At 38.3% G+C, this 25,337-nt stretch overlaps 1 protein-coding gene across 1 annotated transcript in view; it reads right to left on the bottom strand.

The window, feature by feature from the left end:
* Nucleotides 1-5,377: 5,377 nt before the first annotated feature.
* Nucleotides 5,378-25,337, bottom strand: part of COL19A1 (collagen type XIX alpha 1 chain) — a 321,531-nt gene continuing 301,571 nt past the window's right edge. Inside the window, exons 48-52 of the mRNA XM_073905265.1 lie at nucleotides 23,652-23,822; nucleotides 21,641-21,707; nucleotides 12,785-12,913; nucleotides 6,104-6,181; nucleotides 5,378-5,926 (exon numbers count right to left, since the gene is read on the bottom strand). Of these exons, the coding sequence (XP_073761366.1) occupies nucleotides 5,799-5,926; nucleotides 6,104-6,181; nucleotides 12,785-12,913; nucleotides 21,641-21,707; nucleotides 23,652-23,822 (573 nt within the window). The 3' untranslated portion in view covers nucleotides 5,378-5,798. The remainder of the gene's footprint in view (nucleotides 5,927-6,103; nucleotides 6,182-12,784; nucleotides 12,914-21,640; nucleotides 21,708-23,651; nucleotides 23,823-25,337) is intronic.

Here is a 25,337-nt window from a genome sequence, read left to right as displayed (position 1 = left end):
ATAGTTAAGACCTATGTAAATCATTTCCCAGTCTAAACAGACATGTAAATCCACGGGCATGTTTTGATGTGATTAATTTCTGTTAAGGAAACATGCTATGTATTTAACTTCTTATTGCCTATTGCCTTATCATTAATGATGTAAGAGCTTACATTTATGAGAAAAGTTAACTGTGATATTTCTTATCTTGCTCAGGCCCCTCTAATACCAATGAGTCTTAAATGATTTTAGTGAGATCACTTTTGTGTGACAAAAGCTGCAAAGGATGGATTGTTCTCTGACTTTTGTTTCTGCTTGTAATTCTTATCCACAATCATCAGACCAGGCTTTTTATGAGCTGCCAGGGAGATGGGTAATAAACTTAATTATTATGAGCTAAGCACTGATTCCTGTGACAAGCAAAGGCATAATCTCCTGCATGGTATAAACATGAACCCCGCAATAGTCCAAGTTACAGGTTTTCTGGACATCTGTGTGGCTCACGTTTGGTATGCGAGTGCTTTGGGGGCATCTTTGTGGCTGAGACCTACCAGAATGGAGCTAAGTGTGGAGCTTCAGCCATGAGAAACGGTGAAGTGGTAGAGAGTAGAAATGGTGTTAATAACTGCACCTTAGAATTCCCTGATTTAGGGTCAAATCCTTTATTGCTAAGATAAGCGAAAAGCTTATTATGTATTGTGGACGTATAGGAATCAAGGCCTCAAAGCATTATATCCAAGTGAGATTTGGAATAAAACTAGTGCCATTCCACTTAACATGATTATGTCCAATGAAATCTTAAGTAGTTGGATGAGGTAAGGTAGAGAACAAACAAAATGGGGAAAAAATATACCCTAAATGTTATTTTAAAAATAAATAGTTATAAAATATGCCATAAAACAATCTGAATTTAAATACATCAATACACTGAAAAATATTTATCCCTAAAATATACTTTAAATAATACCGTAAAATGAAAAATTGTAAATTAATTAGCATCTTTACACCCATAAGCTTATTATGGTCAAATGACACACACCCTTCTGATGAACTTAATTCTTAGTGAACTACCCCATAAGTTTAATGAAATCTCCTACTTTATTAGTCTTCACTTTTGACAAATTCATGAAGTAAGTAGCTAACTCCTGAGTTGTACCATGTATCACTCTTCACTATATTATGTGAACATGAAATGTTTTCCATTTAGATTTTCTTAGACTTGGCTTTGGTTTTATAAGCCTGTCTTATCTTTGAGGTAAGTTTTTGCTCTTCTGGGTCTGCTTGTCTGTGAGCTTTCTCTGTGCTCAACTGGTTCTTCATTCAGTTTAAACTGACCAGTTAGTCTGGCATGATTTTGTTGAGGAAAATGTTTGGATTATAACTCCAGCTACCCAACACAGTAAAACTGAAAACATCCATTTGTCTTGTTTCCTGAGTCTCCTAGTAATTAAAAAAAATTAACAGAAATCATGCTACCACTGCCAGACAACTAGTAAATGAATTCAATGGGCTGAGTCACTTAGAAGTACTGAGGCATAAAAGATAGAAATTCAGTTCTTTTCTTCATTTTCTCCTCCTAGAAGCCTGTGTAGTCTGTGAGAGGAAAGGGTTAAAAAAAAGGGTGGCGTGGGGAGAGGGTGTGTGTCCCTCAACACTAAAGTTCTAAGAAAGAACATTGGGAAGAAAGAACAATAAACACTGACATGTCTTAAGAAAGTGAATACAGGCAAATGTGAAAAAAAAAAAAAGAACAAAAGCAATGAACCAATCTGCAAAATGATTCTGAGAATTCATTGAAAAGACTGAAGAATATAATTTAACCTAGAAATTCTCAATTTCAGGGTATTATTACCTCTGTTAGCAAAATTAAAATGGTAACTTGAAAAACAGTGTTCCTTATCTTTTTTTTGGTAAATAGTGATATATTTCTAGAAAATAGAAACATTATACAAATCTAATTTTTAAATTTAAAAATTTTAAGTACTTTAAACATGGAGATTTAGACATTGTGTAATTCTGTAAATGGTCTACTTCTTGAGATAAGCTAAATGCTTTTTACTTGTCCATCAAAAGAGAGTATCCTGTCTAAAAAGTAGGATGAATACTTAAGACGTTTTCATGTTAATCACCAAAATATGAGGGTAGTATATAACATAAAGTTACCAATAGCAAAGTTGCAAGTTAAGCAGGTATGTAAATCCACTTAAGAAATAAAATGGAAACAGCCAAGGAATCACAGGTTATTGTGCCTTCTTCGTAAAGATACTTAAAATGAGGAAGAACATAAATTAAAACAAATTAACAAAACACAAATTAATAAGAAATTATTTACAAAAATAAAAAAAATAAGTGCAAAGGCAAGGGTCTGATTTAGTTGTCCACTAAACTTGTAGCCTTGTATTTCTGCAAGTCTGTTCAGTTCTTCTGATTCAAATTGCTTTATACACCATCTTGTGGACAAAGGAGGTATATCACAGGTTCTCAACATGAGAAAGACTGCAGAAAAGCTAAGTCTTATTTAACTCCTAAAACATATTCATAAAAAATATTTTATAATCCAAACACCAAATGACATTTTTACAACAAATCTTAAGGTAATTACTTAAGCTCTGTAAGTGACAAAATTTTTAGTTTCACCAATGTCATGAAATATAGAAATAGCGTATGGTGTTACTTTAAAGTTATTAATTAAATTACTGTGATCACATAGTGAAAAATTTCAAAGTTTAAGACTGGTAGTGTTTCTCTTATGGTCGGGAAGAAGTGGTTAATGTCTTCAACAGGAAAGAACAATGAACAAACTCATGAATTATTCTTCCTTCTTCTTTAGATTCTAAAGGCTATGAATATTAATTGAAGTCACATCTTATTCTTTGCATAGAAAGATTTCTATCTGAAAGTGTTAACTGATCTTGGTACAAATTGTTAGACTGGAATCCAAACATACTTATATAGGGCAAACCCAGTTTTAATTACTAATTGTCATCATGGCCTATAATTATTCTGGAGTCCAAATAAGAGAGAATTCAGGAAATTTGATAATTCTTCTTCCCTGCTGTGGACACTACTGACATCTCTCTGAAAGTAAACAAATGCTTCGGAATGGAATAAAATGATACAACAAAGTTTGCCACCACCAAATTATGGAGGGGAAAATTTCCCACCCTACTTCGGGGCCTTAATTATCCACTTCCTTGATAGTAAGGGAATTAGGCAACTGCCAAATGTCCACTTTATTTGGTGTTGTGTTAGCTGAGCTCAGGCTTTCTCATTGCTGTTGGCTGCAGATCATGTGAGACAAGAGCAAGTGTTGGAAAGTAAATGTTAAGCAGGGTGAGAAGAGCTCATTCCATGTGGACACAGGCCCATTTTTCTACTCATGCCAAAGGTAGATTAAGTCATATATGTCAGTTATAACAAATGAGCTTGAATCAATGAGCTCTGTTTTGTCATATGCATCATAGAACGTGACATTCCCCATCCCCCTTAAATCACCTGAATAAATCCAAATTCTTGGAACAGGAATAAACCAGCCCAGCAGTTAATGGAATTTAGACAAAGAAAGGTTCCTAAATATACAATTTGTAAGAAAGGATGCATGACATATTCTGTGGAATTAAAATGAACATAAGTTATAAAATGAGAAAATGAACAGAGTCTTTTTATGGGTATATAAGACTCAAAGAAAACAAGGAAAAATACACTGATCACCAGCAGCAAAAATGTTCATGAGAACATGAACATGCTAAAATAAGTACTTCTGGATTAGCAAAGAGGCAAAAGGATAAACAACCTACTAATTAATATGAAAAAATAATCTTTGAAAACATATAAAATGTATAGCGTCATGATAAGTTCAAGTAAATTAAGGAGTGGCAGATGAGTTGTAAGCTTTCAGAAAATTCAAAAAATTAAAGTTCAACAAATTAAAAGCTCAAGATATACACATAGCACCAGATTTTGGATCTCTGTACATTTTTGGGAGGCATAATTTATCATTTTACTAAGAAAATGCATATGCATATTCCAATTGTGTAATCTAAAACACAGCACCATGGTAGGTATTGCACAGGAAGGAAAACTGAAGAAGAAAATCAATTTAAAGTTAAAAACATTGGAAATAAATAACCTTAGAGAATAAAAGAAACAAACTTGGAATTGAAATATACAACATAATTCAATATGAAATAACTAAATGGTTGTGTGTGCACACAGCCACGTTGACAAGACCTGACCAGCAGTTCGTTCATCTCTAATGAAAACCAGTTCAAATCATGGGTGCATTTGAACAAAAGCCTCCCTACACAACTCTGTTCACAGCTTGTTCCAATTTCAGTGGGCTTGTCTTTCCAAATCCGTTTTCCAATGAACAAATAAAAGCAACCATTGTAGCCTGTTCTAACCAGATTGGAATCTGCGCTGCTCTTTGAAGAGGTGGGGCCTCCTCATTTCCGGCAGGAGGGCTCTGGGCCGCACACTCACCGCATCTGTGGGACCCACTGCTTAGATTTCAGCAACATCCTCGTGCCCAATGTTTTGGAAAGTCAGGTGTTTTCACCTTCTCAAAATAATGTACAGCTAGGCAATAAAAATACCGTAGTAAGCAACTGGGTTGGTGATCACTGTACTTTCGTTCCCCGTCAGAAGACGCTGTCTGCACAGTGCCTGTTTTTTTCCCCTGAAGTTAGTGCTAACTCTTTGGTCTGAGCGCTACTTGCATATCCGGTCCCGTGGCTTTCCTTGGCTGCCCTGTTTCTCGAGAATACTCTTTCTCCGTAAGAGCTTTTGGGCTTCACCTCCTCGATATACATCTGCAGGCACCACACCTTCATCTTCTAGATCAAGGGGTCTCTTTCCCAGTTGCTATCCTTTGTTCTGATGGCCAGTTCTTGTCTTAAAATCAGAGTGATCCAGCCAGAAGGATAATGTATACCAGGACCCCAAGACCTTGCTAGGCCATGTAAGCTTCAAAGGTACCAAAGACAGCTTGATGCCCCCGCCATCAAACACCTGTTAGGGAAAACTGCCTTCTGTTTCCCAAATGAGAAAATCAGCAAAGAGACTGCAGTGTTGGGCTTTTCTTGTGGGACTCTTGTACAATTGGACTTTGTTCCCCTCTTCATGCAGCACATGTTCATGCCAGTGGTGATTGCTTTGAACTGAGCTCATTATACAGAATTAACAAAATCATTTCAGTTGTTGGCTATGGTGGGTTTTGGGCTCCCTGATAAAATAGCCTCCTGGGTTTTTTTTTTTCCAAAATGAGTTATGAAGTGAAGCTATTATTGCCTATCTATTTCTCTGCATAAGCAGGATGGACATAGGATGGTATAAGAAATCTTCAGCTATAAAAGTCATCAAAAAACATTGAGCAGGAGCAATGCACTATGTCAAAAAAGTTGAAATTTTTAGCAATGATGGTAAATTTAAACTCCAAGAAAACTTGAAGTCTGGAACTTTAAAATTCAGAAATCAAAGGCCAAATACAAGTTGATAAGTCTAGAAAATGTACATCACCATCAGCCTACTAAATCATAAGATGTAATTTCATCTTGAAGAAGAACTAATGACAAGATCTGCTTGCTTAGTTCATAGAAGATCCTGAATAAAAATCATAGTAATGGTGAAGCAAAACATAAGGAATGAATTTGGGAAAAGCTGAAAATACTGCTATCCCAATTACTATAGGAATAGGATTCCAATTGTTGCTTTTAATGTCTGGCCTACCAAAAACAAAAACCAAAAAAAAAAGCCACCCATATATCATGAGGGTTTGAGAGTATTAAGGTAGCTCAATGTCAAGTCTTCCCCAGGTGTGTTTATTTCCCACCTGTCCGCTGACGGGCATGAGACACGGGATAGAGGCAATCTTCTGGATTACATCTTCCACTAGGTCCTGGGGGGCCCTGGGGACCTGGGGCACCTGGTGAGCCTGGCAAACCCGGAGCTAATGAAATAAAAGACCCCCATCAGAATGCAGATCACATATGGCTCTTCCTCCCTCACTCCAACCAACATGGGTCATTCAACTTCACCTGTAGCAACACATAAGGGCCACAGGCGAGAAGATGCAGTTCCTGTTTTTAGAGGCTTGCTTGTGTTGTGAAGATAATATCACTATTACCTGAAGTCCCAGGGAGACCCGGACTCCCTGGAAGCCCAATTCCAGGCTCCCCTCTTTCTCCCTTCTGTCCTCGGTAGCCTAAATGAGGGGTACATAAAAAGAGAGACACAAGAAGTAAGAGTGTTCTGTGGCAACAGAGCACGGGCAACAATCATGTTCTTAATCCATACTATGTATTTTATGTTATTCCTTCACTTAACATAAACAGCACAGTAGCTATCTGTTTTGCATTATAATCACATTAGGCTTACATATCAGATTAGGGTCAATATGCAATGAGGATCTTAGAAATATGCAGCTACCATAAAAGTTCCAACTAGTCAAACTGATAGTGAGATTTTTTGACCCTGAAAAATGATACCTAAGTAACTCAAATCAATCATTCATATCATCTTTCAAAGAGCTATGACAAGGTGCGTGAACCCTCTCCAGTTGGAATTCTGACTGGACGCTAGATACAGGCTCAATGTAAGAAGTATACTGCTAGAGTTCTGCTTAGTATGAGGACAAGATGATATGACAAGAATCTGGACCTTAGTCCAAGAATTAAAGGGAATGAAAGGAACAAAAATTCATGATTTTAATAAATGACAGCAAGAGTGTGAGTATATGGAAAGCCATCCATCTCAGAAGTCAGGAGAGGACAAATCAGGTCTTTGTTCAAATCACTGACTACATCAACATTACATCCCTTCCAAGGAAAGTTAAACCAGCAAGGCCATGGTTTAACATGGCAGTTCGTAACTCCAAAGGACGAGGTGCTTCAACAATGCTAAAAAGCAAGGAGGTTGAGGGATTCATCTAAGCTCACTTCATCAATTTAAGATCCTTTAGCCAAAATGAATTAGGTCTAAGATCTGTATATATTTTAAGATAAAATCATTCTTATTCTTGCATATGCTTGTTGTCACCTGAGTTAGACAAGTGCAGAGTAGTTTTTGCCTCTGGGAGCCCTTATCTCTGCTTTTAAAAAAGCAAAAAGAAATATACCATATGACTTCACTTATATGTAGAATCTAAAAAACAAAACAAGTGAATAAATGAACAAACAAAAGCAGAATCAGACCTACAAATACCGAGAGCCAACTGATGGTTGCTAGAGGGGATGGTGGAATGGGGAAAATGGGTGAAGGGGAGTGGGAGATACAGGCTTCCTGCTATGGAATGAATAAATCAAGGGAATAAAAGGTACAGCATAGTGAGTATAGTCGGTGATATTGTAATAGTGTTGTATGGTCACAGATGGGAGCTACACTCGTGGTGAGCACAGCATAATGCATAGACTTGTTAATCACTATGTTGTACACCTGAAACTAATGTAACATTGTGTGTCAATGATACTTAAAAGAGATAAAATTGCAAATAAAAAATATAAAGCATATAACACTTTTGATCTGTGTTTTATCTATTGGCATCCATGTAAGATTCTGTTTGATAAAAAGGTTTTGTGGCTCTAAGAGTTTCATGGTGATGGTAAATAGAGTTTAATTTCCAACTTTTCATATTTAGACAGCAGCTTAAAGACTACTCCTTGTACAGAATGAACAAAGCAGTGATGCAGAAACATGCAAACACCCAACAGAGATAATCAGGAGAGCATCTCAGTAGGAGAAGTAGGTCCTGACTTAGTTGTGCCTTTCTGTAAAGGTGTGTTATTACTGCAGAACATGATAAGAGAAGAAATTTTAATGTTTTCTATGAGCAGAATGTAAAAAAAATGATTTCCCATTATTGTTGAGAATCAGACATCAGTTTTGCGGTTGCCAATCTTCATTTTTACTTGACCATATAATACATATCTTATAATTAAAATAATATCAGCAATGGGATCACCACACCATTATTTTTTTAGTTTAGAGTTGTGACCTGATCATAAATAGGAAAATAGTGGGAAAAAAGCATATACATTCAAGAAATATATTTTGAGGTGCATATTGGAAGTATATCCAGGGAGAAATTTTCACACATTTATACTTGAAGACTGTTACAGATATTCAATATAATCTTAGATTTTAGAGACAATAGTGGTTTAAACATGTGGCATGGATATCAGAAATTGATACATATTCAAATTCAAAATATTACCAGAATTTCTTTTACGTAAGTGACTTTCATTTAACTTGTGTGAACAAGGAAAAATGCTTATATTTAGGGTCATTTGAAAGCATCCTTCCAATTCCATTATTTAAACATTTCTGCAGTAAAATAACATGTGTTACATGAGGTATATTTGATAGTTCAACCCAGGTCCAACGATTATGAAAAATTATAAAGTTGACCCTCAAGCTATCTCAGTAAGTGCTTGAGATCATAGGCTAAAAAATGAGGAAGAAAGAAAAAAAGCAAAAGGTGTATGAACTTTCGATTATCAAGTGGATTAACAAGACTGTAACACAATTCCAAATGGAGACGGTATCTGCTAAAACTTATATACCCAAATTCAGTTCTCAGATTTTAATATAATGCAAAAATTTATTATTCCATGTGGATTTCAGTGCATATGGTATCACAAAACAAGAAACAGTAATTGGCATATTTGCAGAATAGGGTAACATTTACATTTCTCCTGTCAAATATAATGATTTATTTGTACAAAGCTCTCAGTTCATTAGGTTAATAACTACCTACTATTGCTGTTGAATTGTACAAGCACATGAAAGATTTTACTCTCAATTTTCCTAATAAGGCCTCAAGCTAATTCCTTAGGAAGGCTGCCATAAAGCCATAGGGTCTTATTTTATAATTGTTTCACAACAAAACTTCAGATAAGAATGCTAATAAAATCAGTAAGAGCTTTCCCATTTTCTAGAATTAAGCTTTTCACCCCTTTGGGTAAGGTAGGCCTGTCTTGAAATTTGGAATAGAATAAAAGGCAGGTCTACCCATCAATGGACATGTATTTCTATGGCCTATAAGGATGCAGGGTGACAGTTTGATATCCTGTAGCTTAGGTGGGGAAAGAAAACCACAGTGATGTCCTAATCTATAGCATCTGACTAGTAATGTCCTAGTCATTAAAGAAACTTGGTGCTTGTTGGAGTGTTTTAGATGGCAGACTGGATGTACTTTCTGTAGACAGTGTAGACAGATTTCTGTTTTGACCCCAGGGATTTACTTTCAAACTGCAATTCAGTGCATCTATCTGCATACTGGACAAAGTGGCCATGAAAGGAGGGTTTCCAGCACTTGGGGAGGGACGGTTCTTGCTTGGGGGAGTGGGGCCTGCGGCACACGTCACAAGTTGTTTAGCCTCCTGTGGCCCAGCCCACTGACGGGCTGCCATGCGCCTCAGTCATGGTGGACACACATGCCTCCTGTTTCCTAAGGCCCTTACCACCAACCAGTGTGCCAGGTCAGATCCGTATCAGTCACATGAACTACCCTATGGGGCACTGGCTTACAAAGAACAGAAGGCTTTCTTCATTATAAACCAATAACAGCCGAACTTTAAGAGTTCAAAAGTAGGAACCACCATTCCCAATAATGTCCTTTCAAAATGGGTGGAGGACACATGGAATGACTGGATCTGTCTTCCACTACTAATTCCACATCTACTCTGTGGGCGGGGTTCTTTCTGAAACAGGGCTTTCAAGGGTAGCATATGCTCTTCAGAATTTTCAGAGGTGGAGAATCAGTTGTGTTTGGAAAAATTTTAAATAAAGTTCTTTCTCATAAAACTCATCCAAGAGGATCAGGGCTGATGGGAAGATCCGCCTCGCTCGTGTATATATGGAAACCCAGCTGCATCATGCCACTGGGCTTCTTTGATCCTAGTGTGGCACCTTTCTGCTCACCCCCGCCACACAAGCCATCAGAACCTACGCTGCAGATCCGAGGTGGGAATGAACACCAAGGAAAGTTCTCTCACTGTGGAGGGAAGGCAATAGCCAGAAACCCACGGGATGGTTAAAATATAAAGTTGTCTAGAAATGCTTTTGAATTTAAAAAAGATGTCAACGATCACCCCCTTTGGGACTTCAGGGAAAATGCAAATGAAGTGGCTCAACTCAGAATCACAGTGGTTTCTATTTTCATCAAATGAAGACAAGGCCACTGAAAGACGATCCAAGTTTTCATTGTCAGAATCTTGGTAGGAGCAGTACCTCCCTTTCTCAACTAGGATTGAGCGCTGATATTAATCTCGTATCAATGTTCTCATCACTCTCTGCAGGTCTCCTGCTTCTCAGGATTGCACCGGAAACTTATGAGACTCCTTTAAATTTCTGTCCTGCTCTTAAGATAATAAGATAATAAAGGACTCCTTCTATAGTACACATTTCAATACAAACCACTTTTTAAATGAAAGTGGATTTCTTTCCTAATAAACACTGGAAAAAAAGTCTCTTAGAAATTTCAGAAGAGCCACCATCAAACAGAATCCATGAGTGGGCAGGACATGCTGCGCCAGGCTCGGTGCCCACACTTTCTTTCCCTTTCTGTGCTGCTTTTCTCACTTCAATCTTTTCTCAAACTCAATCATGCTGTGTCACGAAGAGGACTAATTCAGCCAACAGCATCTGACGTCTGCAATGGACACTAGGGTAACAGTTTTATATGCATTTTGTTTCTTTCCTTTTGGAGAAAACTTTTAAGTCAGGCAGAGCAAAACTTGGAGCCTATATGCATAACTTTATCTTCTGAACACATCCTGTCTATTTCTCTACCACAGACAAACCCTTCAATTACTTGTGAACTCTTGGAGAGGCACCAAAAATCAAATAGCAGCCTCTTATTTTCTTTTGTACAAGATTGCTTGGTGGCTTTACCAGCATAGCGTGACTACAGGCAAATATTCCTTAAAAATGGACCCCATTTTATGTAGGTTTTTATTTTTCCACGGCCTTTCTGGCAAATTTAACAAATACTAGAAAGGAGCTATCATATGAAAGTTGAAGAGACAGCTAACTGAGTTGGAGTCAAAGATACATCTGTTAGAAACTCCATGGCGGGACTAAAGTTTTGTCAATTTTAGCATATGTCATGCTGCCAGAGCAAGCACAAGCTTTGTCAATTTTACCAAATACTGGTTTTTAAAAAGTTGGAAATCATATAAGGAAGTCTTTCCAATTCAAGAATTGAGTTAAAAAGTCTTATCAGGAGTAGAAGTAGTCTGGAAGATTTCTTAAGCAAATAGATAAATCCCACAGAAATCTTTCACAAAACCGAAGATAAATTGAGTGGTGAATAGTCTTTTACCAAAAGCTTCACTAATATGGCTGTCTTGGCATTGCCTCTGACTGAGAGCCTTCCAGATGGGCCTTCCCTACATGGGGAGGGAGTCTGGAGCCCGGAGTTTGTATGGACAGGTGACTCCAGTTCTAGAACTATTTTCCTTGATAATCCTGATTTCCCCACTGTTCTTGTCCTCTCTGAACAGCTATTTGAAGCTTCAGTCCATATTTTTTTCTGCTATTGGTGTTAACAGTTCTTATCCTTCACGTAGTTTGAGGCATCATCCATCTTTAGATGAGCCTGCAATCTCTTTGTTTCAGATTCATAGACTCTGATTTCAGAACAGACTCAACTAGTGGAAGATAATAATTAACTACCTTCTACACAACCATGTACACACAGAAGGCTATACCCGTTTCTACACATTTTCTTCCAACTATCAGCCAAACTTCTCTATGATCTCAGGGAAAGGTAGAATATACTGTTTGGTTTAGGTGAACTAGAATGATGTTTCTGTTGTTCTACATCATGCTAACTAAACCGAAAGCCTTGTCAGCTGTGACTAAAGGGTAAGACTTTAACAGACCCTGTGATTGGAGATAGTTGTTCTTTCAGAGAAGGAAGGGCCTGTCAGTCACTTGGGTACTTCCTATGGAAAACCAGGCTTGTAGGAAGGACAGTGAACTTGTGAAAGAAAAATAATTCTCTGCATAGAGGTATTCTCTTGCAATTTTGATGTTCACTCTCTGTCTTTTCCTTTATACAAACTTTTGATTATTTCAAGGAGGACCCTTGAGCTCCTCAATGTTACCACATCAAAAGGAGTTGCTCTGGTTTTATCTTTCATGCTATGTATTTACTGGATTTAATATTTCCTTGTCAGAGTTGTGAGTCCTCTAAACCAGGGTCTATTTGGTTTCTCTGCTGATTGCTAACCAGATTTCTAGAAAATGACCTTGCTGGCTTACTTTAGTCAAGCTATGCTCAAAATCACATCTTCTGTCAAGTTGTCATCAGTGGAACAATAATTTTTTGCCAATTTAAGTAAAGTTTTGCTTTAAAAATTTTTGAAACCATATGGGAAGGATTCTAAAATTTCTCAAAATTTTACTTGGACCTAAATCACTACTGTAGTGGCATCTCTTAAGACTCCTCAGCTTCTTCAAGATACTAAGATGATTCTTGTTGTCAAATTACATCAGTAGGGAGGCATAAACAACCCTGATTCCCACAAAGTAATGACATATAAGCCATTATTGTTGCAGTTATTCTTATAACAAATATTATTAAAATACATTTAGAGTAGCATGTAATTATTAGCCAGTTTTAAGCTTGAAGTCGTAATAGTTAAAAATCAACTTATAGAATGTCAAATATGAATAAGATACTCTGTATTAATCATTATATATATGTATGTGTACATATATACACATATATATGTATGTACATATATATTTGCTTTAACTGTGATTAGCATGTTCTAAACAAATATTATACTTGGAGATTTACCTTGGGGTCCAGGGTCTCCTGGTGGCCCAGGTAATCCATCCTTTCCTGGTGGACCAGGCCTCCCATGAGCTTGAGCAGCCAACATTGCTGCTGGCAGCTTGAGCTGTGATAGGAACACGGCCATCCTCTCTTCATTTATGGAAGAAAAAAGAGTATATCATGTAACAGAAATAGTTTTTCATCAACATTTTTCAAAATTTTTTACATGAAATTCAACAAAAAGACCCTACTTGGTTTTCTTTTTTTTTAAATGATTTTTTTTAAGATTTCATTTATTTGAGAGAGAGAGAGAGAGAGAGAGAGAGAGCACAAGCAGGGGGAGGGGCAGAGGGAGAAGCAGGCTCCCTGCCAAGCAAGGGACCCGACATGGGACCCCAATCCCAGGACCCTGAAGGCAGACGCCCAACCAACCGAACCACCCAGGCACCCCCCTATTTGGTTTTCAATTTAAGCACATTTATTTATTTATTTATTAGCTGGCCTGACTGCTGAGAGAGTTGTCTTATTGATTGGTCAAACAAAATGGATTGTATAAAGTTGTCTGAATATAAATGCAGACCACCTGTGCTAATCAGAGGGTCTGAAAATTTTCGGTGCTTCAGAGATGCGGCAAGTCTATTGGACAGAACACTAGCCTGAAATCTAATTAAGCCCTGGTAATGACTTATGGAGAGAATTTTGGGTTTCTATTAAAAGATGGTTTTAATAATAAATTTAAGCCACTTTCCAGCAATGTTGTAAATGTGTGTGGTCATTTAAAATATGTTTACAAAGTCCTTGACATTCTCTTCCAAATGGAATTGTTAGGTGAAGCCTAATTCCCCTATCCTTGAGTGTGGGCTGGAGTTACTTTTCATTTCAAATGAATAGAAGAAATGCAGAATTGACAGTGTGCAAATAGGGAAACTAAGAAAAGGTGCCGTGGCTTCCTGGCTGCTCTCTCTCTTGGATTGCTCACTCTGGGGAAAGCCAGCTGTTGTGTAGTAAGGACATTTAAGAAGTCCCATAGAGAGGCCCACATGGGGATGAACTGAGGCCACTGTCAACATCCACATGTGTGAACTTAGAAATGGATCTTCTGGCCCCAGTCCAGCCTTTGGATGACTGCAGCCCTGGCTGACATCCTAACTGGAACTTCGTTGTACACTCTGAGCCAGAAACACAAAATTAAGCAACCCATCAAGTACCTGACCTACAGAAAATGTGAGATAATAAATGTTTGTTGTTTTAAGCTACTAAAGTTTTGAGGTATTTTCTTATGCCACAATAGATAACTCATAGAGTACGTGACACTTTATATCCTTGAATAAAACTGCATTATTAATAGATTTTTTTATTGAAAAAAATGGTCATTGGTTCCATATTCACTATGATTTTACTGCTTAATTTTTATACTGGGAAAATATTGTACTTTGTCAACAACTGAATTTTGCTTTATTTATTTATTTAAGATTTTATTTATTTATTTGACAGACAGAGAGAGAGCACAAGTAGGGGGAGCGGCAGAAGGAGAGGGAGAAGCAGGCTCCCCACCAAGCAAGGAGCAGGGAGCCGAGTGTGGGACTCAATCCCAGGACCCTGGGATCATGACTTGAGCCAAAGGCAACAATTTAACTGACTGAGCCACCCAAGTGCCCCAAACTTTGTTTTTTTTTTTTTTTAAATCTTATTATACACCCTCAATATTATTGAGGAGCAGGGCATACCCTTAGCATGACAAAAGATATTCACTGCATCCTTTTTCTTTTCTTTTCTCTTCTTTTCTTTTCTTTTCTTTTTTCTCTTTTCTTTTCTCTACTTTTCTCTTCTTTACTTTTTTTCCTTTTTTAAAGATTTTATTTATTTATTTGTCAGAGAGAGAGAGAGGGAGAGAGAGACAGTGAGAAAGGGAACACAAGCAGGGGGAGCGGCAGGCAGAGGGTGAAGCAGGCTCCCCACTGAGCAAGGAGCCCGATGCTGGACTCGATCCCAGGACCCAGGGATCATGATCTGAGCCGAAGGCAGACCCTTAACCGACTGAGCCACTCAGGTGTCCCTTTTTTTTTTCTTTTCACATATTTTCTTCAAAAAGCAAATTCAAATGATTTCATTTGTAAAACTAATTTACACCCAATTTTTCAAGGATACATCCAATGTGTAAGAAAAAAATGAATCTTTAATGTAAAGAATTCAGCATGGGTTTGGTGCAGACAAATCTTCCAGAAAATTTTCTTACTGAATTTTAAATTAGTGTTTACTTTGTAGGTAAAACCAAACGACAGCAACATTCTGGAAACTATAGCTGCCAATTAGAAAAAAACAAAGGCCAAATCATAAAGACCTTGTGAAGAGTTACTCCAATTTTCTCTAGCCTCTTTACTCAGTTTAGCTCATTCAGCTGAACTGTAAGGGCACATTTCATTTAAGCAGATATGTGTGTTTTACAAACTTCTTATAAAGAGCAAATTATCCCCTAGTAAAACCTATTTTTCAATAGGCTTTTGATAAAAAATTTTGTTTAAAAAATGTAGGACCTTGTGCTGCTTGAGAAAGTAAAACAAATTTATTTTCAAATAGAATTATTAAGGGAAAAGTCCTAACAAACATGGACTACTAGGTATAATTATCAAAGGAGCAATCACTGTACACTCCTTTTCTCAAATTATAAAGCAAGCAGAATGGAAGCATCACAACATTCACAGGATGTGAATCTCTGGATGCAGACTGATTGACAGAGATGGGAGAAGACCAATGAGGATCTGATGAATCATCCCTGAGTGACATTAAATTATGGGTCTTCGGACAAAACTTATTACCTGACTATCCACCTGGGATAAGTTTGGTTGATGTTCATACATTTGTTTCCAATAACTAAATAGATAAAACAAGTTTGTAATTAGTATATAGTTATAGTTTTGCAAATCATTTTATTGAATGTAGATATCTCTTTATTATATGAAATTGTAAACTGGGTGTTTTACAAGCAAATATGAAATTCAATTCAAAACTCTGCATATTATTTGTTTTGCACTTAAAAGAGATATATATTTCATTACAATTTTTCTCTTTTTTTAAATTAATTAATTTATTTGGGAGAAAGAGAGCACGCGCGAGAGCGCCTGTGCAAGGGGGGAGGGGAGCAGAGGGAGAGGGAGAGAGAATCTCCAAGCAGACTCCCCGCTGAGCGTAGAGCCCCAGTCAGGGCTCGATCTCACGACCCATGAGATCACAGCCTGAGTTGAAACCGAGAGTTGGATGCTGAGCCATGCAGGAGCCCCAGTATAATTTTTATTAATTTGAGATATATCTCTTTGAATACCTTCAGTGTCTAAACACAAATATTTACAGTACTAATTTTTTTCTCTTTAATGTACAAATTGAATTTATAAGTATTTGCTTTAGGTGGTTTTTAATATTTTTAGTAAAACAGAATTCTTTTAGATAATTACTTCTAGCTATAAATTATCTAGCTTCAAGATATACTCAAAATACTCATTTAGCAAAAGGATAATTACTTCTTCTGAACCTTACTCTAATGCTCTATAATTTAAAATAATATGTTTTTGAGCCTCTAAATAAATTGTAAAGATCTGTATTCTTAATTGCCTTTTCTCTGTTTTCAGGGATCTTTGGTCAATCAAACCGTTTTGACTATGCTTTCTAATGAGGCAGGAAATTGAAGAGTTCAGATAGGAGCTTACAAAAACCAAACACACATATTCTATCCGCCAATGCAAACCTAGAACAGTCACTCTAACAAATAAGACCAGTGGCTTGCCTTCCTTAGAGAATGGGCTCATCAACGTAATGCAGACATTAACATTAATGTGTTGATAAACTATATTATATGGAGAATGAAGGGGCATTCAGACGTCATTGGGCCCAGGTCTACCTTCTATTTCACAGACAGAATTTGTAAATATTTCCAAATAAGGAAACTCATCGTTTTCTCCTAACGCCCATTCAAATGTTAAATTGCCCATTTTCTTGGTACAGCTTCAACTTATTTTCTTTTGTTACTCTATGATGGCAACAGAAAGCAGTCATTGAGTATTTCCCTTGGGAAATCAGTCGTCTACTTGATACTATTGTTATCTCTTAGACTTCAGGTTAAAAAACTTTTACTCATAGGTTTGGTCATCTGTTTTGTAAATCACTTTTTGGCTTCACTATTCCAGGGCTTTTCCATAATATGTCTGAAACATGGAAACCAAAATTAGATACAGTTCTCTCCTAAGGGGCAGAAAATATTAGGAGAGTAATTTCCTTTCATATATTCAAATAACTACTCTCTAGTTTCATTTTAACTGTGAGTTCCACAGTATCATTTGCTGGATTCATATTCATTTTGTGGTTCATCATAACCCAAAGGCTGTTACTGCTACATTGTATTTCTGACCTAATCCTTTGCCACCATCGTAAGCATGCTGCTTTGAAATGTTACCTTGGGTAAAGACTGTGGATTAAACACATGCACACGAATTCCTTTAAAGCAATACTAAGATATTTTTTAAAGGCATAAAAGCATAAGAATGGGGAGAATATGAAAGAAGACAACACGACAAAATTTTGGAAGCTGATAACCAAAGACAGATGACTTAGCAGACTCTAGAAAACCAAATCTTTATACTAGAAACTGACAAACAACCTGTTCTACACCACAGAATCCTTAAAAGTCTCAGGAATTGGCAATGCATGTTACTTCTGGAAGTGTGGTAAAGGAGGGGAAGAAAAATCAAAAGGATTAGCTGAAAGCCTGTTTAAGAAGTAGTCTTAGAAATTTCTTTCTCTATACAGCTAGGTAGTTGTTCCTCCCCAAACCTAGCAAAAAAAAAAAAAAAAAAAGGTAAATAGATCACGTGTGCCCTGGGGAGACCTTCAGATCCCACTGAGTCTTGGGCTTCCCTAACTGAAAACAAGAAGAATAAATGAGCGCACATTTATTCTTTTTGTTTTCAGTCCTATTCTCCTACTTTGCTCTCCAAATGCTGGCAGCCAGGCAGGAAATGGAAGTGTTCCCTCTGGGGAATCTGGCCAGAATAAAAGGAAGGACTTAAAAGGCACTGAAATTGAAGTCCTCTCAATTAAAAAGCCCAGTTAGACTACCCTACGGTGAAGCTCATGGTGCACGAGTCCCACCATTCACTCGTAACTTTCGATTAGGTTTTTAGAACTTACTCTTTTGTATGAACAGACATCCAAGGATTACTGGCACAAAGAAAATCCTATAAGCTGAACGACAGAGCCAAACAAAGAAATGGAAAGAGGCAAATTGAAAGAAATAGAGGCTATGCTGTGCAAAGTATTTAAAAGGTATATGTACATCTTCAAGATGTGTATCTTATCAGATGAGGTGTATATATATGATGCATATACATACACATATGTAAATTAGTAGCTTAGTTGTTGAGATGCGAGGGAGGTGTTACACTTGAAACAAGAGAACAAGATAAATATTCACATATATATGAAATATATGTATGGAAAATGGAGAAAACATAGATAAAGGGGCTTTCCTGGACATTGGCTCTGGAGGCAGAAATACTGCTCAGGGACACAGAGCCCTTACTTTCCTGTCTTCCCAAAGTTGCAGTTGGTTCCAAGTTTGTCTCAAGAACCAAGAAAGCAGGATATGTATCCACATTTCTACACAGGTTGGCAAATTCTTCCTGCGTGTTGATGGAAATCTCCAAGTATAATAGGGTGGTGTCATAGCAAGAATTAAGCTTCTCAGATCTAGCAAGATTCTAGTTTGTAGGGTAGCTGCAAAGCCCTCACAAAGCCAAAAGAGGCTAAGCTGAGACACCCAGCATTTTGCCCCACTCTGTGCGGTCACCTTATTTGCAAAAGGATTTGATCTGTTGGCTAATCAAATAGGGAATTTAATTTAACTTTGGACTGGGCACATATTTGTCCATTGTGATCCAGCAGAAACCCAGACTTGGGGTTGATAGGAAAACACCTTCTTCCACCATGCGTAGGTTTGAGATGGGGGCATCAGGATGATGAAGGAGGGCTTGGTGGCCTGGGACAGAGCCCAAAGTGTGAGATCTGTGGGAAGGGGCCACCTGGGAATCCCTGAAGGGAGCTAGAGAGCCCAAGTTTGGGGTTTTGGTCTAGGCTTCACTATAGTCTCCAGTGTGGACCTCCAGTGAAAGGATGGTAAAGTGGGAGAGCGGGATCTCTCCAGCACTCCCTTGAGCCCCCATAGATAGTCCACGACGTGCTGGGCAGAGAGAGTTGCCCCTGAGGCTGTAGCTGTGCAGGGGTGAATGGGGTCAAGACAAACATTAGCTGCCACTGAGCCCACTGTCCTGTGAAAATTAGTCTTTGCCTTTATAGAGAAAGCGTTCTGAAAGGGAGAAATGTGACCTTGGAACTCTAGGACTTGTGGAAATGGAGTTTTCCTTATTCCTTTTTGTAAATGGTATTCAGAAGCCTTGGAAAAGTGACTTCTTTTTTTTAAAAGCTTTTTTTTTAGATTTTATTTATTTATTTGAGAGAGAGAATGAGATAGAGAGAGCATGAGATGGGGGAGGGTCCGAGGGAGAAGCAGACTCACTGCTGAGCAGGGAGCCCGATGCGGGACTCGATCCCAGGACTCCAGGATCATGACCTGAGCCGAAGGCAGTTGCTTAACCAACTGAGCCACCCAGGCGCCCCTGGAAAAGTGACTTCTAATTGGAAAGTTAAATGGACTGAATTGGAATAATCTTGGGACAAATTAACTCAAGTGCTAAATAACCAAATCTTGGGTTTTTTTTTTTTTTGTTTGGGAGAAAGTGTTGCTGGACTGGTACCGACAAAGATGAAAGGAGAGGGGGTATCATGGTCAGAGTCTCAGAGTCTACAAGTCTCCCAAAAAATTTCCTTGTGGGCCACTTTAGAATATGGTTTTGAGACAAGACATGTGGCTTTTGAGGGACCTCACCAGGCTGGAAGAGACTGGGGAAGGTGGTTGGGGGAGATGCAGGGTGGGAGGGGAGCTAGAGGAGGCTTGGGGGAGCATCTGCACCCTTCGCTTCCTGGCAGGCACGGAGTGACTGGGAGAGGAAGCTGGGACAGGACAGCAGAGGGGGAGTTCACAGACTTAGAAGAAAGTGCAAGCCGCAAGAGCCTGCCCCAAGACAGGTGGAGAGTGATCCAGTTCCCCTGGTTTCTCTCCTCAGAAGGCATAGTCCTTCACAAGAATAACCCCACAACGGCCTGTGAGTGGGCAGCAGGAAGGTTTCTGTGGGTGCAAGTGGCACGTCTCCTCTGCTGAACGCAGTGGGGAGGTCACCAAAGGCCATGCCTTCATCCAGGGTCCACTGGGCAAAATGAACACTTCCCGCATCTCAGACTAAATCTAAAGTCGTTTAAGGAATTGAAATTCCGCATTAAAGCTGCCTGAGATAAAAGACGGTTGACACTAGAGCCCATGGACATTAAGAGTTAAAGGAGAATTTTAGATCACAATTCAGAAACATATTTGCTGGTATTTTCCCTTCCATGATTGTGTCTACTAAACATGTGGATGCTTTCTGAGGTCCTAAAGGTCCTGTGCCCAGGCAGGCTTTAAGGACAACCCACCTGTGCAGTCACACAGAGTCCCTTGCTCAAAAGGGCCCTATGCTGGGTATAGTGTTTAACTATGGCTGTCTTATAATTCTTAATCATTTTTGAATAAGGGCACCTCCATTTTCACTCTGTGTTGAGTCCTGCAAATTAGCTGGACCTGTCTGTGCCTCTATATTTTTCAGTGTTTCTCTGGAGCACTCAAGATGCCTTTTTCTTTTTCAGGCAGGTAATGCTTGAGGAGTGCTTGTTGAGAGGGTATGTTTGGATTGCAAAGTTTGGAGGCTCTTTCCCATGATGCTTGATTCAAAGATAAAAAAAAGATAGTAAAAAAGGATTTCTAGATTGAAGGGCAACATTAAAATTATAAAGAGAAAACTGGTAGCTTGAAATAAAAACACAGTGGACAATTGTATTAATGACCTATCATGCCAGAGCATGGTAAAGACACTTAGTAGAGATCAATGTAAATTGAAATCAACAGCATGAATTCATTACCTTTAAAAAAAACCATTTTTTTTTCTATTTTGTCATTGAAGCAGCCAAAGTTCCTGTGTTAACTCTGCTCTATCTCTAGTGCTCATGTGAAATAAGATAATGTATACTCAAGCACTGAGATTTTGGTCTCTAATACTAATTACTGCTTAAAATAATCAGAGCTTCTAGGAGAGTAGCTAATTCCATGTTTGCAGTAGGAAGACTTCCGGTGAACTTGGGGCATTTTGTAATCTTATTCCTTGTTGCAAAATTCAGTAATATATATTTAGCTTGGCAAAGAAAGGATGCTGTGCAAAAGAAGCAGGAACCAGGAGAGCCAATGCGGATTCATTTTTTAAAGACAAAAATTCCCCACTTTATTAAGCTCACAGTTGAGGGGAGTGATCTTGATTTTAGCAAGTCATTTGACAAAATCATGTGATATCTTGGGAACAGATAAAAAATGTAGAGTGGATTTTAGAAAACTATATGGATTCAGAGGTCACTGAAACAATAGATTAATAGAATTTACAAGTGAACAGGAGGAATACAATGGCATTAAGAAAGGCCTAATCCTTGACTCTTGACTCTTTCCTTCAACATTTCTACCTATAATTAGAATGATGACATGGTTATAAAATTCAGAGATGGCACAAAGTTATGAGGGTCAGTCCACCTCCCCTACAGTAAGACAGAGATGTCTCAACCCCCTCATAAAAGAGGTTGCCTCTTAACATTGTTGTTGCATGGCCAGCTTTGGAGAGAGTGCTGAAGGGATCCCCTACAGCAGATGGGAGGTAGTAACTGGTGAAAATTCAGAAATGTTTATTAAGTAGATCTAACCTTCAAAAATCCTTAGAACCTCTTGATTAATATACTTCTTTATTTCTTCAAATGAAGCTGCATCAGCCTAAAGAAGGGAGAAAAAGGTCTGTTAAAGTAGAGCATGGCACAAATGAATAAAGAATCGAAATCCTGGGTTGGTGTACATACTTGAAACTTCTGTGGAGATACATTTATCAAACAAAATGCTCTTGGCAATTGACTATATTAGGCAATAAATATCTTTATTTTGATCAAATACTGGGAAGAACTTGAAGTGCATAATTGCTTTAAAAGCTGTGGGCTGGAATCATAACCAGTGATTTGAACATATTTCTTATTAAATGGAGAGACATGGCTTCATATGATTAGGAAAGGCAGTTCCTATTACTTCATTTTCTGAAGTTACAGAACTTGAACAGTGTTATCATGACATTAATATCCCAGGAACAGTTTCACTTCTAACCAATCCCTGGGCACTGGTAAAGTCAATATCTAACTGATACTATGCTTCTTTCTTTCTTTATTTTTTTTAATTTATTTTTTGACAGAGAGAGACACAGCGAGAGAGGGAACACAAGCAGGGGGAGTGGGAGAGGGAGAAGCAGGCTTCCTGCAGAGCAGGGAGCCCGACGTGGGGCTCGATCCCAGGACCCTGAGATCATGACCTGAGCCAAAGGCAGACGCTTAACGACTGAGCCACCCAGGTGCCCCGATACTATGCTTCTTTAAAGGAAGAGAACTCCAAGTATGCCAGATTATTCTTTAAAATTGTTTTATTCATGGGATAAAACTACCAAGTTTTAGTCATTTTTATGGTATAGTTTATTCTGTAGTTTACACTTTGTAAGCATATTTGTATTAAGCAATTTTCTTTTTTTAATAGAAAACACTATGAGACATGAGAAAGGGAAGTAGGTAAATGATGTCAGTTGAATTTTTAACCCCTCGACAAATGAACCTACATGAATTTGGTAAAGAATCTAACATTTATAATAATAATATTTTACTATGGTACCTTGATATTTTTTAAAAGAGAGCTATTATTTTTCATGATCATTAGGATCTCAAAGTATTTTATTACTCTTCTTCTTTTTTTTTTTTTTTAGGATTATTATCCAGGGGTATATGTGTGACATTAAAGACAATGTGATGGGCTCATAAAATGATGATTTCTGTAGGACAGAATAGTTCAAAAAATGCTCTCTTTCAACATTTTATTTTCATGGTATATGGGACATATGAACTTGAGTTAATGCATCTAATACCAATTACTGACACAGCACTGCGAGCTCATTATACAGGCTTTATTCAAGTAGAGCTTAGGAAGAGTGGGTAAAAATAAAGAATCTCAATATTGTGGGAATGCCCAATTTGGCCTCCATCTGGTATTGGCTGATTATCTGAGGACAGTGTGTCCTTCACTCCCTGCCCCGCCCTCCCCACTCCAGGATCCTCCTTTCTCCCTAACAAGGGTATTTTCTGATTAAGTTCCTCTGCGAATGGCCATCCGCCACCCCTCCTGAGGATATTAATAATAATACGGGCTTCCTTAACCAAACACTCCTTCTTGGTCTGTTTTCCACCTCAAAGTACCACTCAAGGCAAGTGTGTTGTTCTCATATTCAACAAATAGAGTTTTAATATAAAACGGACATATGTCATTTGTGTAGTGTAGGGAGACATTATAGATGGTATTCAAGAGCCTGGCTTTGGAGTCCATCAGATGTGGGTCTAACCCATGAAATAACTGTGACCCTGAACAAGTCAACTCTCAGTTTTTGTACTTGTACAGTGGGGCCTACAGGACACCAATCCTCCTAGTTGTGAGGATCTACTGAAGTAATGTATAGTAAGGACTTAGCAGAGGATCTGGTACATAACTTGAAATAAATGGCAGCTATTGCTACCCTTGTGGAGCGCAGTTTAGGTTCATTTTATTTCTTTTAAGAGGATTATGATTGCTTTCACTGTAAGAGGGATATGTGGTCAATACTAGCCAGGAGCTATCGGAGCTCTTGGCACCACTCACCGGAGTGCCTGGGATGCCTGGATTGCCTGGAGGGCCTTGGTGCCCGGGGGATCCCGTGGAACCCTTGCTTCCGGGTGGCCCCACAGGACCTATGACTCCCTTCATGCCTGGAAGGCCTGGTTTCCCCTGTTCACCTTGTGGGCCTCTGTCCCCTGGAATTCCCTGGTCACCCTGTTAAGGAAAAGGTTAATAATAATGATCTCTTCTAGAACACATAAGCTGTGGTTAAAAGCAAAGGTTCTGGACTCATAGTGGCACCTACTAGCTGTGGGGCCTCAGATAAGGGAATCAAGCCCTCTGTGCCCTGGTTTCCTGTCCCATAAAGTGGAGATATTAATAGTACCCACTAAGAAGGGTGAGGCTGAGAAATGAGTGAGTCAAGTCAAGTGCTTAGAACAATGCCTGGCATGTTGAAGGCACTCCATAGAAAGCTAGTGACGTCAGTTGTACTTGATTGCCAGTCTAGAATGATGACACTTTTGAAAGTCAACAGCAGGTCTCATTTCAGGCCTGAGTCTCCTTGGCAATAATAAAGGAAGATGCCCAAGAGGATTTTGCACTTGAATGAAGATGGTCACCAAGATTTTACACTGAAGTAAAAACTTCAGTACACTCAAAATCCTTCTCAAATCATGTGCTTTTCTTCTTCTTTTACCTTTATCAGAATCTTTATTAGATTCTGTGGGTTGGTTTCTTTATTCGTGTTTTACAGTGTATGAGTGTGTGTGTGTGTGTGTGTGTGTGTGTGCATGTGCATACATGCTGTGTCCCAAAGATATACAACTCAGGAAGATTAGAAAGGAGAGCCTTTGAAAAAGTTCAGAGCAGGTGCTTGGGGTGGAGGGTCATCACTGAGATCATATACTTAATAACATAAATGAACTATGAGAGAATTCACTGAGTAAGTTGCCATAGTAAATTAGGTATAAGGTAGTATTAGGTGGCTTGACTGTAATAAGAAGTTTATTTAATGCTGACTTTTATCTGGCAAGGTATCTAGTACTGCATGTGTTCGTGCATTAGAGGATGCCGCGGGGGGTCAGGAGAGAGGTGTGTATATATGTATCATAGAGTGTTTCGGTTACAGATATTCCAAGTACTCAGTTCTACAATGCCAGGAGGTGATGATCACACCAAATATGATGGGATGCTGCATTGAGGCTGCCCTGTATTTCACTGTGCTATTCTTTTATTTGTGACTACTGTGCAAAAGGCCAAACTCCATTTCTTCTGATTTAAAAAAAGTAATGAAAACAAATGAACAGTTACAGGGATCTATTTGATCATGGAATGAAGAGATGTAGAAAGAAGCCATGTAGAAAGAAGAAAAAGCAGATGGGCCTAATTTCAATGCTACTGTCTTAGTTATACAAATGTATCTGCATACAAGTATATCAACTCATATTTGGGGAAATACCTGGGATGAGTCAAATTAAAAAAAATAAAGAAAAGAAGTACTAACACATGCTGATCAATACTGTGATCATGTGCAAAATAATTGCAGTCTTTAGCATACTAAAATTCTTTTACAATATAGGCACAAGGATGTTCATTACAGTGATATTTATTATTATGAAAACTGGAAAGAACCTAAATATCCAGAAAAAGGAGACTAGGAAAGTGAAGTAACGTATATCCAAACAGTGGAATTACATATAGCCACTAAAAGTCACCTGCTGATCTATT

This window comes from Callorhinus ursinus, unplaced genomic scaffold (assembly GCF_003265705.2).
Source record: "Callorhinus ursinus isolate GAN/ISIS: 27379988/994484 unplaced genomic scaffold, GSC_fseal_2.0 scaffold22, whole genome shotgun sequence".
Classification (NCBI taxonomy): Eukaryota; Metazoa; Chordata; class Mammalia; order Carnivora; family Otariidae; genus Callorhinus; species Callorhinus ursinus.
This window is presented reverse-complemented; position numbering and strand designations above follow the sequence as displayed.